This window comes from Phyllobates terribilis, unplaced genomic scaffold (assembly GCF_046119375.1).
Source record: "Phyllobates terribilis strain yellow unplaced genomic scaffold, ASM4611937v1 Scaffold_2__4_contigs__length_985480577, whole genome shotgun sequence".
NCBI classification, from domain to species: Eukaryota; Metazoa; Chordata; class Amphibia; order Anura; family Dendrobatidae; genus Phyllobates; species Phyllobates terribilis.
In genome coordinates, this window is record NW_027362762.1 from 389,745,185 (window position 1) to 389,772,267 (window position 27,083).

At 40.7% G+C, this 27,083-nt stretch overlaps 1 protein-coding gene and 1 pseudogene across 2 annotated transcripts in view; both read left to right on the forward strand.

Annotated features, from left to right (window-relative positions):
* RASA3 (RAS p21 protein activator 3) overlaps positions 1-27,083 on the forward strand; it is a 230,725-nt gene that overhangs the window by 137,055 nt on the left and 66,587 nt on the right. For both annotated transcript variants that reach the window (XM_073664847.1, XM_073664846.1), the window contains exons 5-6: positions 9,301-9,377; positions 24,766-24,846. In XM_073664847.1, the coding sequence (XP_073520948.1) occupies positions 9,301-9,377; positions 24,766-24,846 (158 nt within the window). The remainder of the gene's footprint in view (positions 1-9,300; positions 9,378-24,765; positions 24,847-27,083) is intronic.
* Positions 21,450-22,906, forward strand: LOC141242275 (ras-related protein Rab-35 pseudogene; annotated as a pseudogene).

Sequence of the window (27,083 nt, forward strand, 5' to 3'; positions counted from 1 at the left end):
TGTTGCCAGAGTGAACTTGCATTAAGAAAAAAATGCTTTCCAGTAGATACATTCCTTTGTGAAACATGAATTTGGAGTGTAATAGGGCATTTCCTTTGCTGTAGTACTGTTAGAATAAGAAACCTTTCCAACTAAAGTCATGACCGGGCCCTATCTCTAGGTCCCGAGGCTCACAATGTGTTTTTTGCACTGCGTTTGGGGGTTCCACCTGAATCCCATTTTTAAGGGGGTTCGGGCAGAACCCCGGAACATGCTGCCGAAAAGCAGTGTGAACAGGGCTTTACACTATCTGAAGCCTTAGCCTAAAGGTGTTGTCTCATCATTGTTCAGGAGCGGACTAATCCTAGTCTTCCTGCTTGCCAGGAGGATAAGGGGGAGTACATCACACCTGATTGACAATTTGTTGCAGTGGTAACTTAAATTATGCACGCTTCCATGCTGCAGACAGAGGTAGCTTTACCTCTGCAGCACTGAGGCTGTGACAGATCCAGCTTCCAATTAGCATTACAAGCTCTATAGCAAAGAGCTTGTAAGCACTGCACTCCTCGCCTAGGAGAGCAGCCACCACTGATAGACCACAGCGGTAGCCTTTAACCTAGTAACAAGCAGTAAACTATAGAATTAAAAATCTTTCCATTCTTGAGAGCAGAAAGGATTTTTAAATAACAAGTATGGTAAATAGCAAAGTTGTTTTTTACAATCACGTTACAATTTTACCCATTTAGATGTTGAAAAAACTTCTTTAATGTTGTATTTGATGCCTATGGATAGTTGAAAATATGTTAAGCAGCTATCATGAAAGCCAGCCTAATCCATGTTCAGCAGTACTGGGACCAAAATACCTGATTTTATGTGTAGCCTGCGGATCATGGTTGTTTGACTTGTATTTTTAGCCTTAGTCAGTCTTCATTCTGTCAGTGTTTTTTAATTTAAATGTATTTAGCACCTTGCTTCTGCTAGATGTCAACTAAAAAAGTGCATCAGTGCTTAAATAATGTGTGTGTGTATATATATATATATATATATATATATATATATATATATATATATATATATATATATATATATATATATATATATATATATATATATATATATATATATATATATATATATATATATATATATATATATATATATATATGCGCCAACCTGATGATATTCACTTAGTCTGCAAAGATTCTACTTGTCAAAGCAGCAGTTTGTGCTCCAGTGCTTTTTTTTTTCCTATTGTTATTAAATATTTTGATACATTTAGTCAGCCTTTGGTCCCCCAGTCAATAACATGCATGGAAGTATACATAGTCACTTTATTTCACCTCCTTCCTATGGCTCTTTGCCAATCCTTTGTTCTGCTCTCCAAAGTCCTGGTTTTATAACCTCTGTGTTTGCTTGAATCGGCAAACAAAGAATCGTAGAAATTCTGTTACATGGAAATAATCTGGGGTGGCCAATGCAATTCAAATATTATTATTATTATTATTGATACTCCATTTATTCCATGGCGCTTTACATGTGAAGAAGGGGTATACATAATAAATGACAGGTACAATAATCTTTGAATAATACAAGTCACCGACTGGTACAAGAGGAGAGAGGACCCTGCCTGTGAGGGCTCACAGTCTACAAATATCTATAATGTATGGTAAACTGGAGAGCACTGGCGTATAATATATCTAATTTATTAAGAGATGTACTTTGGCAGCGCCTTCATCAGGAATTGAAATTACACCTGTAATTTGCACTATAATTTACCCCAATTTCTGGCATAGGCAATGTTAAATCTATCTATTTGCAACAGTCTCCTTCCCCCACCCCCTACTAAACCCTGCAAATTTCTATTGACACTTTATAAAAGCTGCAAAATAAGGTGTAAAAAATGGTGCAAATGTGTGGCATTTATTAAATTCCCTCCCTCGTGTTCTAATGTCATTTGGGGTTTGTATCTATAAGCGATTTTGCGCAAATATCTGTTGATTTGCTTTCAGTGTTTACTAGACATGTTGTCCCTCACATCATCCTGTGCCCATCTAGGTAAATGCAGAGAGAAAGTGCCTGTGTCGTGTTAGTGCATTTTTGTCATCCTTGATCAGTAATGGATTCTCTAATCAAGTAGAGAGAAATGAATTGATGTTGACTTGTGCGTTTCGGCTCCAGGCAGTACTTGACACAGTGAGGAATGCTGTTTACACAGGAACTGAATTAAACTTTAAGCACATTACCATGTACAAGGTGCACTTCAGCCTATAAGTGAATCTAATCAGGTACCATGCTGCTATAACTGGATTGTCTCTCTCGTAAAAGACTTCCAGCATATGTTCATGAATCCATTTCCTTAGCTGGCTGCAAGATAGTGATTAGTAAGGTAGGCTGGCAATTAGAGCATTATTTGGGGTTTTTTAGTAATATTTTCCTGTCCTAATTGTAGACCAGTGGCAAATAATGATAAATAATATGAGTTTTACATCAACCCGATCTTGTAGGTTATTCGTAAAAGATGAGCGAACTACATAAAACTGATTTTGAGCAGATTCACTGGACTCACCCAGCATATTCAATTTGGCCTGAATAAAATCAGTCCGAAAGAGCCCCGAAAAGTTGTCTATTATACTCCGAGGGTCTCGCCAGACCCCAAAGCATAATGAACAAAGGGGAGGGGAAGAGTTAAATGATAAACATTATATACTCGCCTGTCCTCATTCCACCCTTCACCTCTTCTTACACTGCTGCTGCTCCTTCTTCCTCTGCGCCGGTCTTCGGATCTTCTGGCACTGAGGCCCGTGATTGAACTTGCACAGTCATGTGAGGTCATCGTCGTCATTGATGTGCGCTGCCATCCCCCATACCCGCATGAGGCACATCACAGGCCTCAGTGCAGGATGGTCTGTAGCTGAGGCGTGTAAGGACAGGTGAATATGTAATGTTTAGTATTTTTTTAGACTCTACCTTATCCTCAAAAGACAGAAAAATGGTGGTGAGTGTCCACCACTTTAGATGCTTGCAAATAGAATCCCAAAATGTATGAATCTGAAATTTTGGGAAAATTTAGAACAAATTTGATTCACTCATCTGTATTATTTGACTAAATTCATCCACAATGTTTTAGATTTAACTAAAGTCTTGACAATTAGTTACATGATATGATATGACGGTCCTGACTCTAGCTATCTTGTCAATGGAGTAGGAGTGCAGATTTTACCCCGTTATTCTGTAAGTGGGATATCCCTTAATGCAGCCTCATTCAAGCATTTTGCAGATGATATGGTATGCGTTTGGCTACATTACCTCAGAGGAAAATTCCAGTGATTACACTGATGACCGGTCCTCGCATATGAAGATGAATGCGATCTAAAGTGGTGTGTTGCCCATAGCAACAGATTCCAACAGTATAGAACAGGTCTGGAAATAATAATAGGAATCTAGTTGCTAGGGGCATCACTAATGTTCTGGGTATATGGTTCTCAAGCTTTCACTTAGACATATGTGCTTCCAGCATATTCATCCGACAGATGCCTCACAGTGGTGTCTGTCACTTACAGGCTCCCATGGAAATAGTATGCAGCATACATCCGCATGTTTCTTTGCATTGGGCCTGTATAGGAAAGCACCATCTGCAGAGGTTTGCTATATAGGAATACAGAGCCCAATAGTTACTCTCTTATCCTCCATTAGGTGATTGGAGACCTATGGATTTGTTACACATACTCCAGGAGCTTTTTCCGGCATATTTTTAAAATTAATCTGTCACCTAATTCATGTGTATCATGAATCAGAGCCTGGCTGCTCGATTGCTATTCATGAGACCTGTCGATCACTTTTAGTGGCGCTGCGAGAAAGTGACCTTCAGTGGCACCAGACTAGTCTAGTCTCTCTCTATGGTCCGCAGTCAGATCTTCTAACTATGCTTTCTCTGCAACACTGCGTTTAAGAGAAAAATATACCTGGCTCTGATTCATACTGCCCGTTGTTTTGCAAGGGTGAATCGCGTGACAGATTCTCGTTAAGCCTAGTACTCAAACCCTGTGTGCATTTGTCCTAACACTGTCTGTGGTAGCTTTCATGTATGAGGCTTATGTTACTCCATATAGCTGAAAATTAAAATTTGTAAAACGAGGCAAATAAGCTGAGAAACAAATATGCAAAACTGTTCTAAAATAAAAAGGAGAAATAACAAAAAATGAATAAAGGTTTAAATCTATAGGTGTTCTTCTGTTTCCCAAAGGATTGGAAATCTATGGGTACACATTACGACTTGGCTGACCCCCAAATTGCGAACATTTTTGAATTATCCAAATTATCTTTTTATCCAGCCCCGAGCTCAGGTCCCTAGGACCACCTGTCCATTTACTAGGGAAGTTTCAGGTCTATAACTAAACAGTGAGTTAATTAGTATCTATTTTGTATCCTGTCTCCCCCTATAGGTGAAAAAGGGATGTCCTTTTTAGATAACCTATATCCCTCTGCGGCTCTGCCCATATTTTGAGGCTTGTTCCAACCAAGCTTGGGTGTCAAGAAAGACACTCTGTACTCCAAGAGATAACCCCTCTTGGTTCTGGTTCCTGCTATATCCCCATGGCACAGTATGCAATATAAGTTCCAAGTTTTTATGATCCTTTGTAAAAAATGAACCATACAGCTTTTCATCTTATACCTTAACTTTCACCCTCATTTCTTATATAAAGCTCCAACTTTCCTATTTTACGTGCCAAGTTATTGCAGATAAGTCTTCTAAAAACTATTTACCAAAGACTGATTGATTTATACAGTTACCTTTCAAATAATAATGTCTTCACTAAGCTTCATAGCGCCACCCAAGGGTAGTAAGCAACTGGAATTCTATACAAGGTAGGCAAGTGATGATTTGGAGCACTCTATAAAGCAAAGCAAACTTTGATCTCTGTACGGGTAACTTCTAAAATTTTGTGTCGTTAAATTTACTGTACTTGTCAGATGTTGCAGTGACACTGTGTTTGAGCAAGGATGAAAAGTGCATATTTCCACAGATCAACATGTATTTTAGTTTGCCATTTAACAAATATAGGAACATGTAGATTTTGTTTCCAGCAAGAATGGAGTGCTTAGTTTTTCTCTTTCGTGTGAATCCTTCAAGTTACACCCTCCATTTGTGAAAACACATCCTTGGTAGTCACTGCCTTTACAGACCAGATATTGTCTGCATGACTAGTGGGCTAAATTTAGTAGTAAAGTAATTATTCCCCTCACAGGATTTCTCTATATCTCAGTGCAAATGCAGTACTAATCAGAGAAGATGTTCGCTTTCCAGTAATATAGATTTAAAGGGGTTGTCCACTACTCGGACAACCCCTTATCAATCACTATAGTCCCCCTTATAAAATAACAGCCTATACTCCCCTCCAGTGCCAGCGCTGTTCCAGAAATGTTGGCATCTGGTCTCTCGGGGCTTGCTTGACATTAATATGCCGTGTAAGGGTATGTGAAGACGATCCGGAGCCGTCTGCGGCCCCGAGGCTGCAGAGAAGCCGCCTCCGGCTTCCGCTCATTATGCAAATGAGCGGCGGCCGGGTTTTTTTTTTTTTCCTCACAGGCGGGCTTTCCCCATAGAGACTAGGTCTATGGGGAAAGCCCGCATTTCTTTTTCAGCGGGTGTGCCGCAGACGCATAGTGGGCATGGGATTTATATAAATCCCATCCACTATGCTGTAACATCTGGCCGCTGCGGATTGCACGCACCACACTTACGCTGTGTCCAATCCGCAGCAAACAAAGTTCGTGTGCACATACCCTAAGCCCTGCAACCATTCAAGCTGCCTCTTCACTTACACTTCCTTTAAACAAAAGTGACACCCAGAAGACGCGAGAGCTACTGCTGCTCTCAGGCTTTTTCCAGATGTCAGTTTTTCATAATTTAGCAATTTTTGGCAATCTTTGCCAAAATGGGTATAGTTGGGGTGGGAATGGGGCATGTCAAAGCTAATTATGTCTTATTTACAAAAAATTGACACCAATTTAATGACATAAACTTTGTCAGAATGTACTCCAGTCCCTGACTGATGTAACCTTTCTAATGGAGATGCACACTGGTTGTAAGATGTGCTTCTTATTGAATCACTCCCATTAAGTTTTTTTTTTTTTTTTTTTTTTTTTTTTTAAGCTAAATCTGTGTGTACAGCTGGCCAAAAGTATTGGCACCCCTGCAATTCTGTCTGATAATACTCAGTTTCTTCCTGAAAATGATTGCAATCACAAATTCTTTGGTATTATCTTCATTTAATTTGCTTGCAAGGAAAAAACACAAAAGAGAATGAAGCAAAAATCAAATCATTGATTATTTCACACAAAACTCCAAAAAAGGGCCGGACAAAAGTATTGGCACCCTCAGCCTAATACTTGGTTGCACAACCTTTAGCCAAAATAACTGCGAACAACCGCTTCCGGTAACCATCAATGAGTTTCTTACAATGCTCTGCTGGAATTGTAGACCATTCTTCTTTGGCAAACTGCTCCAGGTCCCTGATATTTGAAGGGTGCCTTCTCCAAACTGCCATTTTGAGATCTCTCCACAGGTGTTCTATGGGATTCAGGTCTGGACTCATTGCTGGCCACCTTAGAAGTCTCCAGTGCTTTCTCTCAAACCATTTTATAGTGCTTTTGGAAGTGTGTTTTGGGTCATTGTCCTACTGGAAGACCCATGACCTCTGAGGGAGACCCAGCTTTCTCACACTGGGCCCTACATTATGCTGCAAAATTTGTTGGTAGTCTTCAGACTTCATAATGCCATGCACACGGTCAAGCAGTCCAGTGCCAGAGGCAGCAAAGCAACCCCAAAACATCAGGGAACCTCCGCCATGTTTGACTGTAGGGACCGTGTTCTTTTCTTTGAAAGCCTCTTTTTTTTTTCCTGTGCACTCTATGTTGATGCTTTTTCCCAAAAAGCTCTACTTTTGTCTCATCTGACCAGAGAACATTCTTCCAAAACGTTTTGGGCTTTCTCAGGTAAGTTTTGGCAAACTCCAGCCTGGCTTTTTTATGTCTCGGGGTAAGAAGTGGGGTCTTCCTGGGTATCCTACCATACAGTCCCTTTTCATTCAGACGCCGACGGATAGTACGGATTGACACTGTTGTACCCTCGGACTGCAGGGCAGCTTGAACTTGCTTGGATGTTAGTCAAGATTCTTTATCCACCATCCGCACAATCTTGCGTTGAAATCTCTCGTCAATTTTTCTTTTCCGTCCACATCTAGGGAGGTTAGCCACAGTGCCATGGGCTTTAAACTTCTTGATGACACTGCGCACGGAAGACACAGGAACATTCAGGTCTTTGGAGATGGACTTGTAGCCTTGAGATTGCTCATGCTTCCTCACAATTTGGTTTCTCAAGTCCTCAGACAGTTCTTTGGTCTTCTTTCTTTTCTCCATGCTCAATGTGGTACACACAAGGACACAGGACAGAGGTTGAGTCAACTTTAATCCATGTTAACTGGCTGCAAGTGTGATTTAGTTATTGCCAACACCTGTTATTTGCCACAGGTAAGTTACAGGTGCTGTTAATGACACAAATTAGAGAAGCATCACATGATTTTTCAAAGGGTGCCAATACTTTTGTCCACCCCCTTTTTTAGGTTTGGTGTGGAATTATATCCAATTTGGCTTTAGGACAATTCTTTTTGTGTTTTTTCATTGAAGACAAATTAAATGAAGAGAATAAGACCAAAGAATTTGTGATTGCAATCATTTTCAGGAAGAAACTGAGTATTATCTGACAGAATTGCAGGGGTGCCAATACTTTTGGCCAGCACTGTATGTGATGTAGTGTGTGTTAATATACTCGCCTACTGCCGCCTTCTCCAGGATCCAGCACTGTTCTTCTCCTCTTCTCAGTGACATCAACACTCTTCAGACTCTCCAGATCACACTGTGTTCTGCTTTACCCGGAAGTGGCTTTTACAATATAAGTCCTATAGAGTGTCAGAACAAGGCTCGATAGACTTACATTGTAAAAGAGATTTCCGGATCACACACAGAGCACAGATTGAGCCAGCTAGTCTGAAGAGCGGTGACATAACGGAGAAGAGGAGCTGGACAGCGCTGGATCCCAGAGAAAGCTTCAGAAAGTGAGTATATCAATACACACACTACACTACACAAACAAAGATTTGTTAAAAATAAAAATCTTCATAGGAGTGCTTCTTTAATGGATTAGGTGCGTCTTCCTCCAGTGGTGCCTTCATTACCTCTAGTTTGCAACTTTCCAGTCTTAAGAAATCTGGCCCCAAGTTTACACTATCTTAATAGATTACAAGATTTGAATCTACCCCATTCTCTGGGATATTTTTATATTAATTTTCTATGAGCATCAAGCAAGGCAAGGGAGTGTCCAAACACATTGGCAACGTGCATTATGTTTTTATCAGCTTGGTACTGTTGGCAGAAAGTGATCTCCTTATGTTTACCTCTGAGGTTTTGAGGTATTCAAGGCCTGAGGAAATGAGTAATGCAATCTCACATGACTACTGAGGATGCCTGTTTATCCTCTTCTTTTACTGTACCCATCCATGTCTTGTCTTGTTATCTTTGTGCAATATTTATTATCTGATTACATAGTAGCTTGGTATAACCAATGCATGCCTCCTGGAGCTGCTACATTGTATCACTTATATCAAAGGCACAACTAGAAGTGCCTGTACATTAATATACACTCTTAATAATATTTACGCTCTTATTCATACAGGATTTATTTCCTGACATTGTTTAAAACTGAACATGCAGTTGGCACTGTGTCTTACTATTTCATCAACTTCATGAACTTAAGGTTGGCCTTGAGTCATCCTCTTATGTTAAGTTCTTGTAAAAATGTTTCAACTGTTTCCTAGTTATCTCTGAGTAAAAACTAATTGAACTAATTGAGTCGGTAAGCCAAACCACCGACTGACTCCTTAATTTCCCTGACTCTCGACTCCGACTCCTCACTACTGAGCATGTATATAAAGTGCAGCACAAATTCATTTCAACTAAAAGCCGAGATCAGGAATAGAACAGACACTTATAGGACATTTCATAACTTTCCTAAATTCTTCTGAAAAAAATTACAGCACTTACTGCATTGAACTACTGAACCCAATGACCACCAGCTCCGACTCCACGACTCCAACTCCTCAGCCCTGGTTGTCACCCAGCTTTGTTAGATGTCTCATTGGTAACCCTGGGTTTAGTTATGTAAAGACATGCCAGTGGGAGATCACCAGTGACATAGATTATGCTCTCAACCTCTTGGTTGATTTTTCACACATCTAATTTTTAACCCTTTTATTTGTATTTCAGGGAAAGGTTCACTTGGAGCTCAGGCTGAGTGAAGTTATTACAGACACTGGTGTTATCTGTCACAAGCTTGCAGTCCGGTAAGAAAAATCATGTGTCTAGATTGTGATAGTGCAATAAGTGCAGAAACAGATCTTCGTCAAATACATCATTTTAATTGACAATAAAATGGCTGTCACAATTATTGGGTGTTACTACAGTATACAGGGGACTTGGGAATTCAAATTTGGAAATAAAAGGCTTCCTATAAACTTATATGTCTTGTGTTCTTTCATTTGTATGCTTGGACGTGCATTGTCATTAAATTTATGGTTCTTTTTAATGCCTCTGATTTTATGACCGTGCAGCTATTCCGTTTTTTTGAGGGAAACATGTCCCTCCCTACCACTAAACACCTTATCAATCTTAAAATGGACAGAGGATATTGAAGCACAATGCTGTGGTCTAACAATCCTCAGCACCTGACACTTTCTATTCCCTAGTGGGTTTCTATGGCTTAACCACATGCCATCTTGAGGAATATATATGTTTGTCACCTGTCTTCACTTCTTCTATCACTCTCCTAAGCAGAACTATCCTTTGATGTTGAAAAGAGAAATTCCACAACTGTTACATAAAGGGCCCTATAGAGTGCATGGAAGAAAAGTCTACATCTTTACTGGCATCTGGCTTAATTGTAGGGTTTGGTAATTTAGATTTGTAGAATTGTTTTAATCTTTGAAACTTTATAAGTAAAATTCAGATTTACGGAGTTGTTTGCGGCCTTATTATGCTTCTATTCAGATATGTACCAAAAAATCTACTTGGGCGAAACCTCTTTGAACTCCCGGCTGCTTTTATTTTCCTGAATTACAAGCAGATCCCTAGTCCCTCTCTGTCCATTTCCACCGCCAGTGCTCATGGTCCTTCCTGCTCCTCTTATCTAATAAGATGAGGCTGAGGAGGAAGTATGCAGATGCACTGAACCAAAGCCAGCCATACTTGTTCTTCTGTTCATGCTCTTCTGACTGGCTGCTTTTCCGCTCTGATTTGCTGCTCCCAGAAATAGAATTGAAGGGGTCGAAAACAACAAAATGGTATGCAAACACTTCTGGCCCCATCAAACCCAAGTCCAAACCCCAAAACCCCAAATTGGATTTAGATGATAGAACACTACCATGAAGACCTCTAAACCAGACCCCCTAAACTAATACAGACCCCCAGTCCAGACCACTAAAAGTTACAATTTTAGTCTAGTTAATAATTTAAGTCTTCAGACCACTGAAGACTTCACTCCTACATTCACTTCACTTTTGGTACTATGGTGGAACATTAGATGAAGAGCTGTAAAACATTCTGCAAATATCCATTCCACTGAATGATTTGCATGATACAAATCAATTTCAATAGATAAAATAGATAACTGTCTATTTCAACCTAATAATAAAAAAAAAACTCCACCCCTTGTGTTGCTACTAATATTTTCCATGTATTAGGTCATTACAACCTATTAAGGTTACTCTGTTTGTTCCACTATCTTTAAAAATTGGCATCACGCGGAGGAGGTAACTGTGACATCTGTGTATAAGGGAAATATCAAACCCAGTAAGTGATTCACAGCACGCACAATCACAAAGATCAATTAAGAGAATCACATGTCTCCATGCACCCTCTGACGTAAAGGAAAATTACAGATTTTATTCATCTCCAATTTAGCCCAATGAAAGCGAATGAGCAAAATGGACTTTGTGTGATGGAGGTTTACTGATCTATATTTGGGCTGTGTTGTAATGTAGGCTGTAAATATAATAAATTATGTGCATTTAGAAGTAGCCTACATTAGTGCAGCATATGTAATTGTATTACTTGGTTGTACGCTTCTTTCCCATTATCATATTATTGCATTTCGGCATGCGATCCTGCCATATGTGTTGATTTGCTTTTCTTTTGTGAAGGTCAGATCCTCTAGACCTTACCAGTACTGTATCTAGAGAAAAACCGAAAACAAGCAAAATACCCAAATAAAGCTGCTGGAGTGGTGCTTTAAGTCCAAGTTCACATCCCATTCTTACACTACCCTAAATGTATAGACATACTTCAGGAATACTATTGCTATTTTTGAATGGACATGATGTATGCCTAAAGTGTCTTTTTGCCATACATCTCGATGATATGATTTGCCATACATTTTATTTTTTAGTCTTCTACGCTCAGGTGCTATACTTTTATTTTCCAAGGGGAGTCAGTGTGTTATGTACGAAACTTTCTGTGCTGGCGATACACATTCAGCGTACTTTGAGACGTTGTAGCATCGTAATGCATTTATACAGCAGATATGACTTGGGTTTAGTGACTGCTAAACCAAATCACCATTCTTGTGATTCATTCCATTAAACTTCAGTGGTCAAATAAAATTAATATGCTAAATTATAATTTAATATATGATAATACATTTACCTATTAGAGCAAATAAATTATCATATTATTCAAAAAAACATCCCATACATGTCCTGAATTGGCATGTGACAGATTTTATTTTTTTCAGTGTCTTAATGTATAAATGATTCTATTGAAATGATTGTGATTAGTCAGCTGTCTAATTTGAATGGGGGGTATCCGGTCTGTCCCCAGATGTTCGGTTATGTTGAGTTTCATTGTGTTGGATCCTTTTCCTTTCTTGCCCTAGAAAATTAGCTGCTTCCAAGGGGGTGGGTCTAGCAGCAATTCATCTCTGTCTAGATTTCCGCTAACAGCTATTTAAACTATATGTCTAGCTTAAAGGTTTTGTCCTGCTATTTCAACTGTATTCCTAGCTTAAAGTGTTTGTCCTATTTTGGACATTTATGCCATGTCAACAGGATATGCCATACACTTCTGATAAATGCTGATCCAACTTCTGGGCCTTCCTTCTGTGTTGAGAATAGGACTCCATTGTACATTTTCTGGAATGTACGATGGAGTCCAAGCAGTGCATGGATTGGCTATCCCCATTGATAGAAATGGAGAGTTCTTAATATTGCCAAATAAGTGCATTTGGCTATTTTTGGGTCTCTCATACAAAGTGATGGAGAATGTCATGCATACAAAGCTACCACTTCACTGACTGCGGCGTGCAACTGTCCCCTGTCTTGAGGTTTATGTGGTGCGCAGCAATGGGAACCTCATCTATCAGACGATTTGTGTCTGTGCTTGTCAGTGTAGTTCTTTAAAAGAAGGCATGGATACTCTATATTTATTGCCATCTTTGGTTCCTGTCTTTATTTTTGAGTATTTTATGAGGCTTTGAAAGGAACAAGTAGTTGTTTTGTGGTGTACTCTTTTTATTATTATCTAGTTAACTAGTGCTACTCACCCTCACTTTCTATCTAGCTGCGATGCTGATTCTTCCACGGAGCTGTGTTAATTTTCATACCTCAGGGGCCTACTCTGTTTTGAAAGGAAACAGGAGGATTGGATGCTCTGTCACACTGTCAGTGGGCTCTCTGTACCAGCCATGCCACCAGCATCTTGGGGTATAATAATTAATAGAAACAACGCAACCCTTATGACTTGCACCTCAGATTAGACAGAAGGGCAACCTGCCTTGGCATTTGACAGGGGCATATAGCTCATGTGTGGCATTTTATCCACTTCACACTCAATTTTTGTCAGCAGCCGCATGTAATAAAAACCAATATATGTATTCCAGTTCATACCTGACTGTAAAGTCTCAATACTACCTAGCAATAGTATACATTGCTAATGGTAGGCAGCAGGAGTAGCTTAACATAAAATGGCACACAACATAGCATATAATAACATTTGCATAACAATAAGGTAACCAGGTGGTATCTCCATAGCAACAGGGTCAACCCATAACAACCAGCAATTGATGTTCAGTCTTGGACATTTTGTAACATAACAATTGGGATTTATTTGACGTAAGCCCTTAATTGTCGTTAGATGCTGACGACCCATTTTTAACCTTTTCTACCGGAGGAATGTTGCCTAGTTTTTGAAATTGTTTGTTTTTTTAATTTTCTGCTAGCATTCATTTTGTATTTTATATTCATAAATCAGGAGACTACATTGCTAAGGTAACAGTTTGGTGACACCGTGAATACGGCTGTAATAATTGTAATTAATTGTACATTCAGTACATCAGGTTTCAGTTCCAGTTCCCCACTTTTTGTTCTGGTTTCCATTTCTATTCATGTCTGTGTGTATGAAGCACAGCTTGCAGAGACTGGTGAGTCATCCACAGATTGCCAGGCTGATGTAAGGTACCTGCTGCTCCCTGCTCCACCGATTCAGAATTACTTATTCCTCAAGCAGTTTAATGTTCAAAATCTTGCACGGCTCCTGATCTCTCCTGAGGGTCCTTATGACAGCTCCAGCCTAACAGCTCTGACAGTAAGTCAGTGATTGAGAGGTGACGTAGAGTGAGCAGACATGAATCACAGTTCACTACCTATTACTGTGCACAGTATTGTGAGACTCTACAAACTGGCGTATTATATCTTAAGACGTGCATCACTTATCTTATATATGTTCGTCTGATCTTTATTTCAGCTTTGTGACTGTGCAACAATTCACTACAAACACATTTTATAGTATAGTTTTAGATTACACCCATATGTAATAAAAAATATGTCTTATATTCTAGGTTCTTCAAAGTAGCCACCTTTTGCTTTGATGACTGCGTTTCACACTCTTGGCATTCTCTTGATGAGCTTCAAGAGGTAGTCACCAGAAATGGTTTTCACTTCACAGGTGTGCCCTGTCAGGTTTAATAAGTGGGATCTCTTGCCTTATAAATGGGGTTGGGACCATCAGTTCTGTTGTGCAGAAGTCAGTTGGATACACAGCTGATAGTCCTACTAAATAGACTGTTAGCTGCTTTTTTCTTGCCATAATACAAATTCTAAGTAAAAAAAAAACGAGTGGCCATCATTACTTTAAGAAATGAAGGTCAGTCAGTCCGAAAAATTGGGCAAACTTTGAAAGTGTCCCCAAGTGCAGTTGCAAAAACCATCAAGCACTACAAAGAAACTGGCTCACATGAGGACCGCCCCAGGAAAGGAAGACCAAGAGTCACCTCTGCTTCTGAGGATAAGTTTATCCGAGTCACCAGCCTCAGAAATCACAGGTTAACAGCAGCTCAGATTAGAGACCAGGTCAATGCCACACAGAGTTCTAGCAGCATACACATCTCTACAACAACTTTTAAGAGGAGACTTTGTGCAGCAGGCCTTCATGGTAAAATATCTGCTAGGAAACCACTGCTAAGGACAGGCAACAAGCAGAAGAGACTTGTTTGGGCTAAAGAACACAAGGAATGGACATTAGACCAGTGGAAATCTGTGCTTTGGTCTGATGAGTCCAAATTTGAGATCCTTGGTTCCAACCACTGTGTCTTTGTGCGACGCAGAAAAGGTGAACGGATGGATTCTACATGCCTGGTTCCCACCGTGAAGCATGGAGGAGGTGTGATGGTGTCGGGGTGCTTTGCTGGTGACACTGTTGGGGATTTATTCAAAATTGAAGGCATACTGAACCAGCATGGCTACCACAGCATCTTGCAGCGGCATGCTATTCTGTCCGGTTTGCCTTTAGTTGGACCATAATTTATTTTTCAGCAGGACAATGACCCCAAACACACCTCCAGGCTGTGTAAGGGCTATTTGACCAAGAAGGAGAGTGATGGGGTGCTATGCCAGATGACCTGGCCTCCACAGTCACCAGACCTGAACCCAATCGAGATGGTTTGGGGTGAGCTGGACCACAGAGTGAAGGCAAAAGGGCCAGCAAGTGCCAAGCATCTGTGGGAACTCCTTCAAGATTGTTGGAAGACCATTTCCGGTGACTACCTCTTGAAGATCATCAAGAGAATGCCAAGAGTGTGCAAAGCAGTCATCAAAGCAAAAGGTGGCTACTTTGAAGAACCTAGAATATGAGACATATTTTCAGTTGTTTCACACTTTTTTGTTAAGTATATAATTCCACATGTGTTAATTCATAGTTTTGATGCCTTCAGTGTGAATGTACAATTTTCATAGTCCTGAAAATACAGAAAAATCTTTAAATGAGAAGGTGTGTCCAAACTTTTGGTCTGTACTGTATTTCTCAACTATTTGCAGCAGAATTTAGAGCCATCTAAGCCATGCACATAAGTTTGTAAACCTGACGTGAGACATTGGCGTGACTTACTGCTTGGGCAGATTTAAGGCACATTTATGAAATGTGACATTTAAAAAAATAAATAAAAGCTTGTGCAAGGGTTACATCTCTACTACTGCTTTGAATAGAAAAAGTAGCTTCCTTTAGCCAAGGCAGAATTGTATATTGTGACAAATTTATCAAAGAAGGGAACTTGCATTTATAAATGTGTCACAACGTACAATAAAGTCTACATTTACCTTTTAAATTGGCTAAGGTGACAACACTTGTGATAAATGTGGGCCACTGTGTACTTTCATACAAACGCAGCAAAATAAACCACATGTAAAAGCCATGATCTTTGCTTTCCATAATAATTTTAGAATGAATTATAGTATTGCAGATGCCAACTTTTGTAGGAAAAAAAATATCCAGTGCAGCTTTATTTACGCTACAGGTATTATCCTTTATTTATTTATTTCTTAAACAGTCATTCACAATGCTGCTGCTGTAAATTTAATGTTTTTTTTTCTTGCAAATAATTTTCTGCAATTCTCTGCATGCAGATCTGCTGCATATTTCCACCATGTAAACATACTCTAAGTGTAATTTCCAAATATGGCATTTAAACTGCAGGACAATGAAAGAGGTTGTTCACTACTTTTACATTGATGGTCTATCCTTAGGATAGGTCATCAATGCCTGATCGGCTGGGGTCTGATACCCGGCACCCCCGCCGATCAGATGTTATCTGTGTCGGCGACGACTCGGAAATACTCACTTGCCAAGCTGTTCCGTCTACTTGTAGTGGCCGCCACAGGGTACAACACATCCACCTCTTATTGATTTGAATAGGAGGCAGATATGTAGTTACAAGCCTCAGCCACTACAAGTAGACTTAGCAGCTCATCAAGAGAGTACAGCCGGCAGGCGGCCGCTGACACCGATGACAGCGGATAGACAGGGGTGCCGGGTTTCGGACCCTGGCCGATCAGACATTGATGACCTATCCTTAGAATTGGTCATCATTGTAAAAGTAATGGACAACTTCTTTAATAATGTCAGCATTGACTGAACATTGCAGTGTGAGGTCCAAAATCAGCCAAAATTTTTAATGGACTAAATTATTTTAAATAGATTGCTTCAAATTGGCCCTCCAGTCTCCCATTTAGAAACCTTGTAAATGGAATAAATCACACTAATGTTTTTTTTAACTAGCTCAAAATTTCCATGATAATTATGTCTCCACTGGACAGATGAAAACTTAAAGATTTATTACCATCTTCATAGATGATTATTGTTGGATAGTGCCTGTAAAAACGAGCATTTTTGCAATTTGCTCCCTATTAAAATGTGCAGCTGTTTTTGAGATAGTTACATTCTTTTCTTTTGATTACAGTTTGTTGCCTAGGAAACCGACCACTGGTGCTGTCTCTGCAGCCTTCCTGGCTAATTTCAAAACAGTGCTTACAAGCTCATTAGAAAAGAGCGTGTAAGCATTGAACATGTTCTCCTATCTAGAGGCAGTTGTCGTCTCCAAGGCAACAATCTGCAAATATTTCAAGAATGGCTGAACATTTTAATAAGCTTTACAGTAAATTGCAAAATTGCTTGCATTTACACGCACTATCCGACAATATCCATTTGTGATGATGTGAATAACCCTTTAATGATTAGTGTATATTTTTATTGTCAAATCCAGTTCACTCAGTCTTTTACTAAACTGGGCCAAGAATACATTTTCCTTTAGTCAGGAACACATGCATTTTGAAGGCATGCCCTGTTCGCAGTTACAGTGTACCTATTGTTAAACTTTGTAATATATTTTATTAATGGAAAGTGCCATCTGCCTGCAGGCTCTGGAAATATTTCAGTCTTGCAGTAATACGGTAAATAGGTGACAGAGAGGAGTGGGATGCAGCGGCATTCTCTTACTTCCTCCCCCCTTTCCTTACACATAGAGAATGCAAGAGAGAACAAAAGGTAGGGGAAATTGAACTGATTCGATATGCTGTGTACAGCTCTATATGAAGCTTCAAGAAAGTAAAGGGTTCAAACATCACGCCATTAAAAATCCTGCCTTCTCATAAAGTGTGCAAGACTTGTAATTTTACAGTAGCCATTCAATAAATTGGAATAGATACCCCAAATATGAAGACTCGGCACACATTTTGGACAACTTTGCATTCTAAGAAAAAAAAATTGGTAATTCCAGATCCAGAATATAAGATTAGATCAATTGCGGCACGCCAAAGGAGCTTTTTTTATTTTTTGTTGGATTAGCAGAAATTCCTTACTATTGGTTGCCTGCATATAGGGTGTGATTACATAAAATAGAAACAAGCCCCCCTTGGTTGCCTGCAATGGATGTGTATGGCCTGTGTATCCAGGACATATTTTATTGTGCTCAGTGAAAACAACAACAAACTTGATGTTCTTTTCACCAGTTACGCGCTTAGTACAAGTGAAAAGGGAAGGATCCGCAGGCAAATAAAAAGTGCGTTGTATGGTCATAAGATGGCATCTCTAATTTTCATCCTGTCACAGAAGCTTTTGTTCTTCCCCACGTAGCCTATAATTGTCAAGTCAGCTTTCTGAAGCATGACGAGAACTTTTCTCAGACTCTTTTCCCACTGTTAATTGCCAAAATAAACCTTCCATGTGATCGCCATATGTTTTCAATGATTTCCTTTTCAACTTTTTTTTCCATTTATATCTGTGGTTTATCAACTTCCTGACATATGTACTTTATGTTATGCTGGATAGATTGTTAGCTTGATAGATATAGATAATTTGCTAGTTAGAGAGAGAGCTGGAGAGTTGGCTTTGTGGTCTGAGCATGTGCAAAGCAGACAAATTGCAGTTCTAGCACATGCTCTGAACAAAGTGTAGCAACAAGATATAGCACAATTTCCCCAGGAGCACAAGGTGTCATGTTTTGAGTGATCATAAAGAATGGTAGAGGAAGAAAGCAGTGTATGCAACCTGTGACTCTTATGACCCACGTTTATATGTGTGTATAGAAGCATCTCAGGTTATAAAACCAAATGAAGGCAAGGGCACACATGGGTCAAGGTTAAAAAGTAGTGGATTGCCCATGAAACCTACTTTGTGTTGATAAAAGTATTGGGACACCTACACATTACACCTACAGGAGCTTTTAGGGCGTTCCATTCTAAATCTATTAATATGTAGTTAATTCTCCCCTTGGTTAGAACCGCTTCCAATCTTCTGGAAAATCTTTCTACATGATTTTGGAGTGTGTTTGTGGGAAGTTTTACCCAATCATCCAGAAGAGCATTTCGAATATCAGAAACTGATGTTGAATGAGAGGGCCTGGCTCTCAATCTCCATTCTACTCTACCCAAAAAGGTGTTTCACAGGGTTGAGGTCAGGGTTGTGTGTGGCAAGTAACAATATGGAGAAAAACAAGAGCGCACTCACCAGTCTAAAAAATCCTCCTTTATTTCATCCGTTAAAAATCCATAGCAGGGGGTCGATGGTACACATTGAAGAACGACAGCCGTTTCGCGCACACCGCGCTTCCACGGGTCCAGAAGATACCAAAGGTATCTTTTGGACCTGTGTAAGGGTGCGCAAAAACGGCCATCATCCTTCACTGTGCGCGAAACGGCCGTCGTCCTTCAATGTGTACCACCGACCCCCTGCTATGGATTTTTAACGGATGAAATAAAGGAGGGTTTTTTAGACCGATGAGTGCTCTCTTGTTTTTCTCCATATTGTTACTTGTTGTACTCACTTTTTGCTCTTGGAGTAACACCCGGTCTTCACAGGGCGAGGTTTCTCAGTTTACCTTAAACAGCAATTGATTACAGACTCTATAACAGTACTTGGTGCTGGCTTTCTCTTCTTCCCAATTTGGATACAGGGTTGTGTGTGGGCCTGTTAATTAAGGTCTGCCAAACCATGATTTCCGAGCCAAACCTTTATGGACCTTGCTTTCAGTGCTGGGGCAAGTCATGCTGAATTAGAAAAGGGCCTTTCTGAAACTGTTCCCACAAATTTACAGCTGCCACATTGTCAGACAAAACCTCGACCATTAGACTGCCAGATGGAATATAGTGATATGTCACTCCACAGAACTTGTTTACGCTGCTCCAAAGTCCAGTGGTGGTGTGCTTTACGCCACTCCATCGATGCTTGATAATGTAAGACTTGCCTACATCTCCTCTGCCATGGAAACTGTCATGAAGCTCCTGGTATACAGTTTCTGTGCAGATGTCGATGCCAAAGATTTAGTGCTCTGCAGTTTTTGAGTCAGTTGATCATGGAATATTTTGAAGGGAAGACATTTAATGAACTGGCTTTTTACAATAGTGGCATCCTGTTACAGTGTAACCCTTAAAGAAGTTGTCCTACTTTCACATTGATGCCCTATCCTCATATCAATAGGAGTCTGATGTGCAGTAACAAGCCCGGCCACTACAAGCTGACAGCCAAGGTCCGCAAGTAAGTAATTCCGGCCGGCGAAGCCGCCACCAACGATGGCTGCTGGTTGGCAGGGGGTGCCTGGTGTCGGACCCCGGCCGATCAGACATTGATGGCCTATCTTAAGGATAGGGCATCAATGTAAAAGTAATGGACAACCTCTTTAAATTCAGTAAGACAGCAGACTGCATATCTAGAGGCTGAATTTTATACCACTGTGACAATGGGACTGAATGAAAAACCTGAATTCAATGATTAAGTTGTGCCCCAGTGCTTTAGGTCCTTATAGTGTATTTGCCGAAATTTTAGGGACTGTCTCGATATTTTTGAGAAACACTCCTGGCAAATTTGCATCATTTTAGGCCCAAAAGGGCAAGATTATATGGTCCCTAAATTAACAACATGAATGTTGGTACTGTACTTTTATATGCAGCACTGTTAGTAAGCGCACACGTAGAATAGCACGATAATGATACCCTTATATTAGTATTAAAAAGAGATGGGGAACAAGTGTTCCATATTTGTGACGTGCATTGCAAAGGCTCAGCTTGAAGCTGGAATGTAATTTGATCAATTTTATTTGACATATTTATGCAAATGCTCAGCTCTGTGCGCATGAAGAACGACCTTTTAGACATAGCATTGTTGTAGAGAAAAAAATAATAAATGACTCAGCTTGATGTAGCAATGTCAGCATTCACTCCTGTAACCTATTGTATATTGAGACTTTAGCATCCAAAGTGTATGTATGAAAGAGATCCTCATCTAAAAAAAAGTTTGAAGCAATAAGATCAGGAAAGCTGCTGTAAACTAAGCCTAGTTGCCTCTTCTCTTCTCATTTTACAGTTCTACCTTCTTACAATTTCATTCCCCATCTCATGCCTTGTTACTTAATGAATCCAGGTGAACAAAAATATCAAACCCATAGAAAGATTATTTTATCATTATTACAAAATGAAACTCTCACCACAAGCCTGAACTTCAAAGGTTAAAACCCTGTAAGGTTACAGCCTGACAAGTCATGAATGGGATATGTATCACCGAGGTATCTAGCCTCGGTGATGTAGTACCCGGAGACGAAGGCTCCAGCAGAGAGAGTGCTGAGAGTTTTTTTTTAATGTGCCCTAATTTTGGGTCCGGGGTTTTAGAAAGTCTGCAAGAGCTGGGTGAGACTGGTCTTTCCCATTCTCCTATCAAGGTTTTGCTGGCCGTTTGAAAGGCAGCTGAGCTTCCTTATTATCTGTATGAGTGTACACATGGAAACACCTCTGGGGTGTGCTGGACAGTCTCCCAGCAGTTGGCCAAGCGTGAAGTTATTTTGCTTGGAGAAAGCTTTGTTTAATTTTATGTTATACCATTTTGCTGGTGAAAGGCTGTTTGTTTTCCTGTGAAGATTTATAGTTAAATAAATCTTCCTATTAACAAAGAACTTTGCTGCCTGTAACTACCTCAACTGCTGCCAAAGAGCGGAATCCCTACAATTATTGTTGAAGTGCGGGCCGAAATCCCAAGGAGCACAGATGACTGCCATATAAAATCTGTATGTCCTGGGTGGGTGAAGGCAGTTTCAGCTATTCAGGCACAGGCTTGAAACATGGAGGAGCTGATTAAGCAGCCGGTCCAGGCCAATCTCCAGCAGCAACAGCAGACCCAGTAGGAGACTTAACAAACTCCTGATGCATCGTTTCCAGCCACAGCAACAACAATTACAACAGCAGCAGCGCCACCAGCAGCAGATGAAACTCCTGGCAAAGGCTGTCCTCTGCAGGGACACCGCACCTTCACCAAACCGAAGTGACAAGTCCCAGGTGAGGAAGATGGTAAGAGAGGCGTTGCAGAAGATGACTCCGGGTGATGACGTCAAGGCTTTCCTGACTCCTTTTGAGACAGTGGTGGACTGAGAGAAACTGCCTCCAGAGCAGTGGGCAGAGGTGCTTACGCCATATCTGACTGGGAACCTCAGAAGGCGTACTATGACTTTGACCCTTCAGGACACCAAGGAGTATGGCAAGCTCAAGGTGGAGATCTTGGCTCGTCTGGGCATAACTCTGGCAGTCGTGGCACAACGGGTGTAGCGCTGGGACTGTAGCAGGAATGTTTGACCTCCTGAACTTAGTGCAAAAATTGTTGCAACCTGAGACTTGTACCCCAGCACAAATGATGGAGTGAATCATGATGGACCGGTTAATCTACTCACTGCCGAGGTCGGTTCAGTGCTGGGTTGCCCAGGAAGATCCCCATAATGCAGATGACTGGGAGAGAGAGCAAGGTCTGGAGAGTCTGTCTAACCAAGAGCAAGGGCCAGCGTGACCGCCTGAACGAGAGAGCGAGGGCCAGAGAAGAACGCCTGGCCGAGAGAAAGCGAAGGAATTATCTCAGATGGACACAGTCATTGACGTTTTGTGCGCCGAGGACATCCAGGGACTAGAGACCATGAGACTCCTCTGATACCAAGAAACAGTTGGAGACATATGGTCATTGACGCCAGGGTACCACACGATACATAACCCTAGACTGGGTAATGCTGGATGCCGGTGGACACAGCCTTGGCTGCCAACGACTGTGATCATTTATTTAAGCTTCTGCTGATCGGAGACCCTGGAAGAACAGTCTCCTCCTGAGATTCTCTGACAGCTCCTTCTCTAGAAGCTACATAACAATCGGAGTCAACTTTAAGATTCGGACTCTTGTTCTACATGGAGAGCAGGTAAAACTTCATATCTGGGTCACAGCCAGCCAGGAGAGATTTCGGCCTAGCACGTCTACACACACTGATTGTGGTTTATGTCATTACTAACCCCAGAATCCTTTGTAAATGGGAAACGATGGCTGCACGAAATAACACAGAGTTGTGACGCTGTGTGCTTAGTGCTCGTGGGTAATGAGAATGACGGCCCATCCCAAAAACGCATGGAAACAGCAGATTCAAAGAGGTTGTGAGCAGATGGGAGTCCGAATGTTTGAGACTAGTGCAAAGGAAAACCACAACGTAGAGGAGATGTTCTTATTGGTGACACATCTGGTCCTGAGGATCAAGAATTAGGGCCAGACACGGCTGCGGCCCAAAGGTGGTGACCAATACCAAGAGGAAGCTGTCCACATGCGAAAGGAACTACACCATCGTGGAAAAAGAATGCCTGGCCATCAAGTGGGCATTGAACGCTCTTAGATACGATTTGCTGGGACGTAAGTTTAGGTTGGTGTCCAATCATGCCCCCTGAGGTGGATGTTGGAGAAGAGGGGGAACAATACCAGGGTGACACGGTCCCTAGCTTCACAGGAGTTTAGTTTTCAGGCCGACCATAGGCCCGGGAAACCACATTGGAATGCGGATGCCCTGTCATGGGTACATTGTATGTTGGCAGAAGGTGTCCAGCCCCTTGGCTTGGGGCAGTGGGTGGTTTGTATGTAAGGTTGCAGCCAGACAAGTCCTGGAGGGGACTTATGTGTCATCGAGGTGGCTAGACTCGGTGATGTAGGGCTCGGAGACGACGGCTCCAGCATAATAGATAGCTCTGAGGGTTTTTTTTAATGGGCCCAGATTTTGGGTCCTTGTTAAAGGAAGAACTGGTTGGGACAGGTCGTTCCATTCTCCTATACAGTCTTTACAGTCCATTTAAAATGCAGCTGAGCTGCCTCATTAACTGTCTTGAGTGTAGAGGTGGAAACCTCTCTGGTGTGTGCTGGACAGTCTGCCATCAGTTGGCCAAGCGTGAACTTGTTTTGCTGCGAGAATTACTTTGTTTTATTTTATGCTATACCATTTTGCCACTGAAAGGCTATTTGTTTTCCTATGAAGATTTATGAAATTAAATAAATCTTCCTATTTCACAAAACTTTGCTACCTACCTAAACTGCTGCTAAGGAGTGGAATCCCTAAAACCTCCATTGGGATTTTATTCCTCAAACAAATGACAGGTATATAAAGGTGTTGGAATACTTATAGAAATCCTTTTAGCTGTTTTATAGAAATCTATTGTTTAAACTATTCAAATGAGTCACAAGTCCATCAGGGAGGGACAATGCACTTGCCTCTATCCTTATTCCCCACCTTCTGCCTGCCTCCTGTGTCTGATTGACAAGTCACTCTTCTTCCAGATCTTTCATGAGCACTGTAATTGCCTGAGCTGGCGTATGTGCTGATTGATAGTCCAGCTCTCACAATGTCATCAGGATCTTACTACGCATACATCTCCCCAAGCTGTGACTGCGCTTCAGCGAGATCAGCTGAAAGAGTAACTTGTAAGTCAGAGACAGGAGGCAATTGTGAAAGACACTTGGCACTCGGGTATTGCGTTCAAAGTGATTTATTGAATGTGGAAAATACAGAAATCATATATAAGACGTTTCGGTCAATACAAGACTTTCATCAGTTTTCTGGATGGTGAGAACCTGCCTCAATTAGCTCTAGGTGTATGTCTGCGGTGTCCACCGCTCAGACAGGATGCGTGTCTTATATATGATTTCCACATTCAGTAAATCACTTTGAACGCAATACCCGAGTGCCAAGTGTCTTTCACAATTGTTAACAGATTAGGATCCGACTTGCACACCTAACATCCAGAAGTGCCGTGCTCTTCTCCATAAAGACAGGAGGCAGACAGCCACTGAGAAATAGGGAGAGAAGTAAGTGCATTGTCTCACCCTGCTGCCCTCGTGAATCATTAGCATAAAATTTCAACGATGGATGTCTCTAAAACTGCTAAAAAGATTTCTACAAGCATAGCAAGGATTTCTTCACCATTACAGTGCCTTCATATACATGTAATTAGTTTGGGCGTATAAAATCCTGATAGTTTTTTTTTAAAGATATACGGTATGCTTTATCCTTTGCTTTTTCATTCAGTATTCTGCTTTTGATATCATGATATGATTTATACATCTTTTTTTTTTTTTCCCTAGAGTTTTAGAATGCCGAGGTTTACCTATTGTAAATGGACAGTGCGATCCCTATGCAACTGTAACTTTGCTGGGGCCAACAAGGTAAGTGTTATGGGCCGCTTACCTGTATGCTTTATAGAACTGGCGTACCTATTTCATATTTAAAAATAGTAATTGCCCCATACAGATCGGTCTGTTATTGAGGCAACTGTCTGATACCCAGCAAGTACGGTGCATGGATCTTTATTAGCTTGTCATTAGATGGTTGTCTCGCAAACAGCAGCATGTCTGATGTCAGGTCAATGAGAATAGAAGAGGCCTCTGAGACCTCATTGATCAAAACTGGCTAAATTGGTAATAATAATACAGCGCTCATTTTTCCAGACTAGTTAGAAAGGAGTATATCATAAGAAAATGACCTCTTTTAAATCAAGAATTTATGTTAACTAGGTTTTCCATAACCTAGATCAGCTTATTGATCGTCTCATTCATTGTTTACCTGGGGCAGCTGCATATACTTTCTAATGGCTGTGTCTAGTATTGTAGCACAGTCCTATTCACTTATAGGGGGTTCTCCGAAAAGTAATCCAGAATGGTTGACGTTACCTATGTCAGGTTGCAACCCATCCTAGGTGGGCAGATATCAGCCTGATGAAACGCTGTTCAAGATTGATCTCTGAACTAGCATAATTTATCTTCTCACTCAAGTTTTCAAAGACCAGAAGAAGCTCGCTCTGCTCACAGAGTCTCCTTGCTCTGCTGTTAACTGTCATGCTGGCATCTGCGTGACAGCGTGGCAAATCGGGGATGTTCATGGGCGGAGCCGAATTTTTTGGCGCAAACAAGTCGGAACCCCGAACACGAACCCGAATATGAAATGCCGAACAAATTCGCTCAACACTAGTTGCAAGCCAACGACTGGTTGCAGCCTGATGTAGGTGATAGCAGCCATCTTGCCGTGGTTTTCTCAAAATCACTTTAAGGACTCGTTCAGGCAAATGAATTAAAAGTCCATATACAAAACTGATAGCATACAGACAGCACACAGACCAATGCAAGTCAATGTGGTAGTTCACATGGACCGACAGTTTTGTATATTAAAAATTGCAGTGTGCACTACATTCATCCATATGCTGGAACGGACACAACTAATATAAGTCAATAAGTGCGTAAAAAAACGGATCAAATACAGGTTACCATCTGGATCTCTTGCATTTTTTACAGATGCATTACAATTATAACGATAGAAAACTGTATTTATCCTTAATTTATTAAGTTCTTCACTTAAAAACTGATGCCACACGGATGAAATGGACATTTGGATTGCATATGGACTGAAAAAAATACACACATTGATGACATACAGATTGCATACGGACGACAAATCGTCAGTTTTTTCTGGATGTAAAAAAAAAACTATTTTGCATGCACCAGTGTGAACACAGCCAAAGGCTGGAGTCAGATGAGCTCATAAAAAAAATCAACCTATTTTCATTCAAAAAAGTTGGACCATTGTCATCTGTATTCTATCTGTGGGTCTGTATTTTACATCCGTGTGTCAACATTTTAAGATGTACATCATCAAATACAGTTATCTAGGTTAACACTCTTACCAACATTGGACTTACCAGTGCATCCTATTTGAGTGAGTTCCTGCAAATGGATGTACTGGTACTTCCAGATGAATGTGCTCACACAGTCACTTCTGGAAGCTCAACTTAACTGATTGCTGAGCTCCTACTGCAGCAGCCAGGGCCTATGCTCCAGCACTGCCTTTGGCTGTTTAACCCTCTAAGTGCCGTGATTAATAGAGACTGGTGCCTTTAGGAAGTTGTGAGAGGCAGGGGGCTTTTTGCACTGTGCATGAAAAGTATTTTTCTAAAACATATTGTCATTGGTGTACTTAGGAGAAATTGTGTAAAATAAATAAATCAATTAAAAAAATAAATAAATAAATTGTGGTCTGTTTTCACGTCAGGTTTGAAAGATTTGCCTGGTGGGGAAGGTGAAAACATGCAATGTGGCAATAATGGCAATGTATCCATAAAAATCAGATGCTGAACAAATGACCTGTATGAGATCCGTTTTTTTTTTCCTTTGCACCTCTATAGATTTGTATAGGTGAGACTTATCCGAGATACAAATAGAATAATGCATGGTGCAATTTTTTTTATTTTTTTTCCCCCAACATAGACGCTCTGACCAAGTGAAAAACCTGTAATCTGAACAGTACCGTTGAATTACATTGGTCAATTTGGTGTCCGATTTTTACTCTGACAGCACAAGTCTGTATATGTTCATCTGAACCCGAACTAAGGATAAAACGCAGGACAAAGATT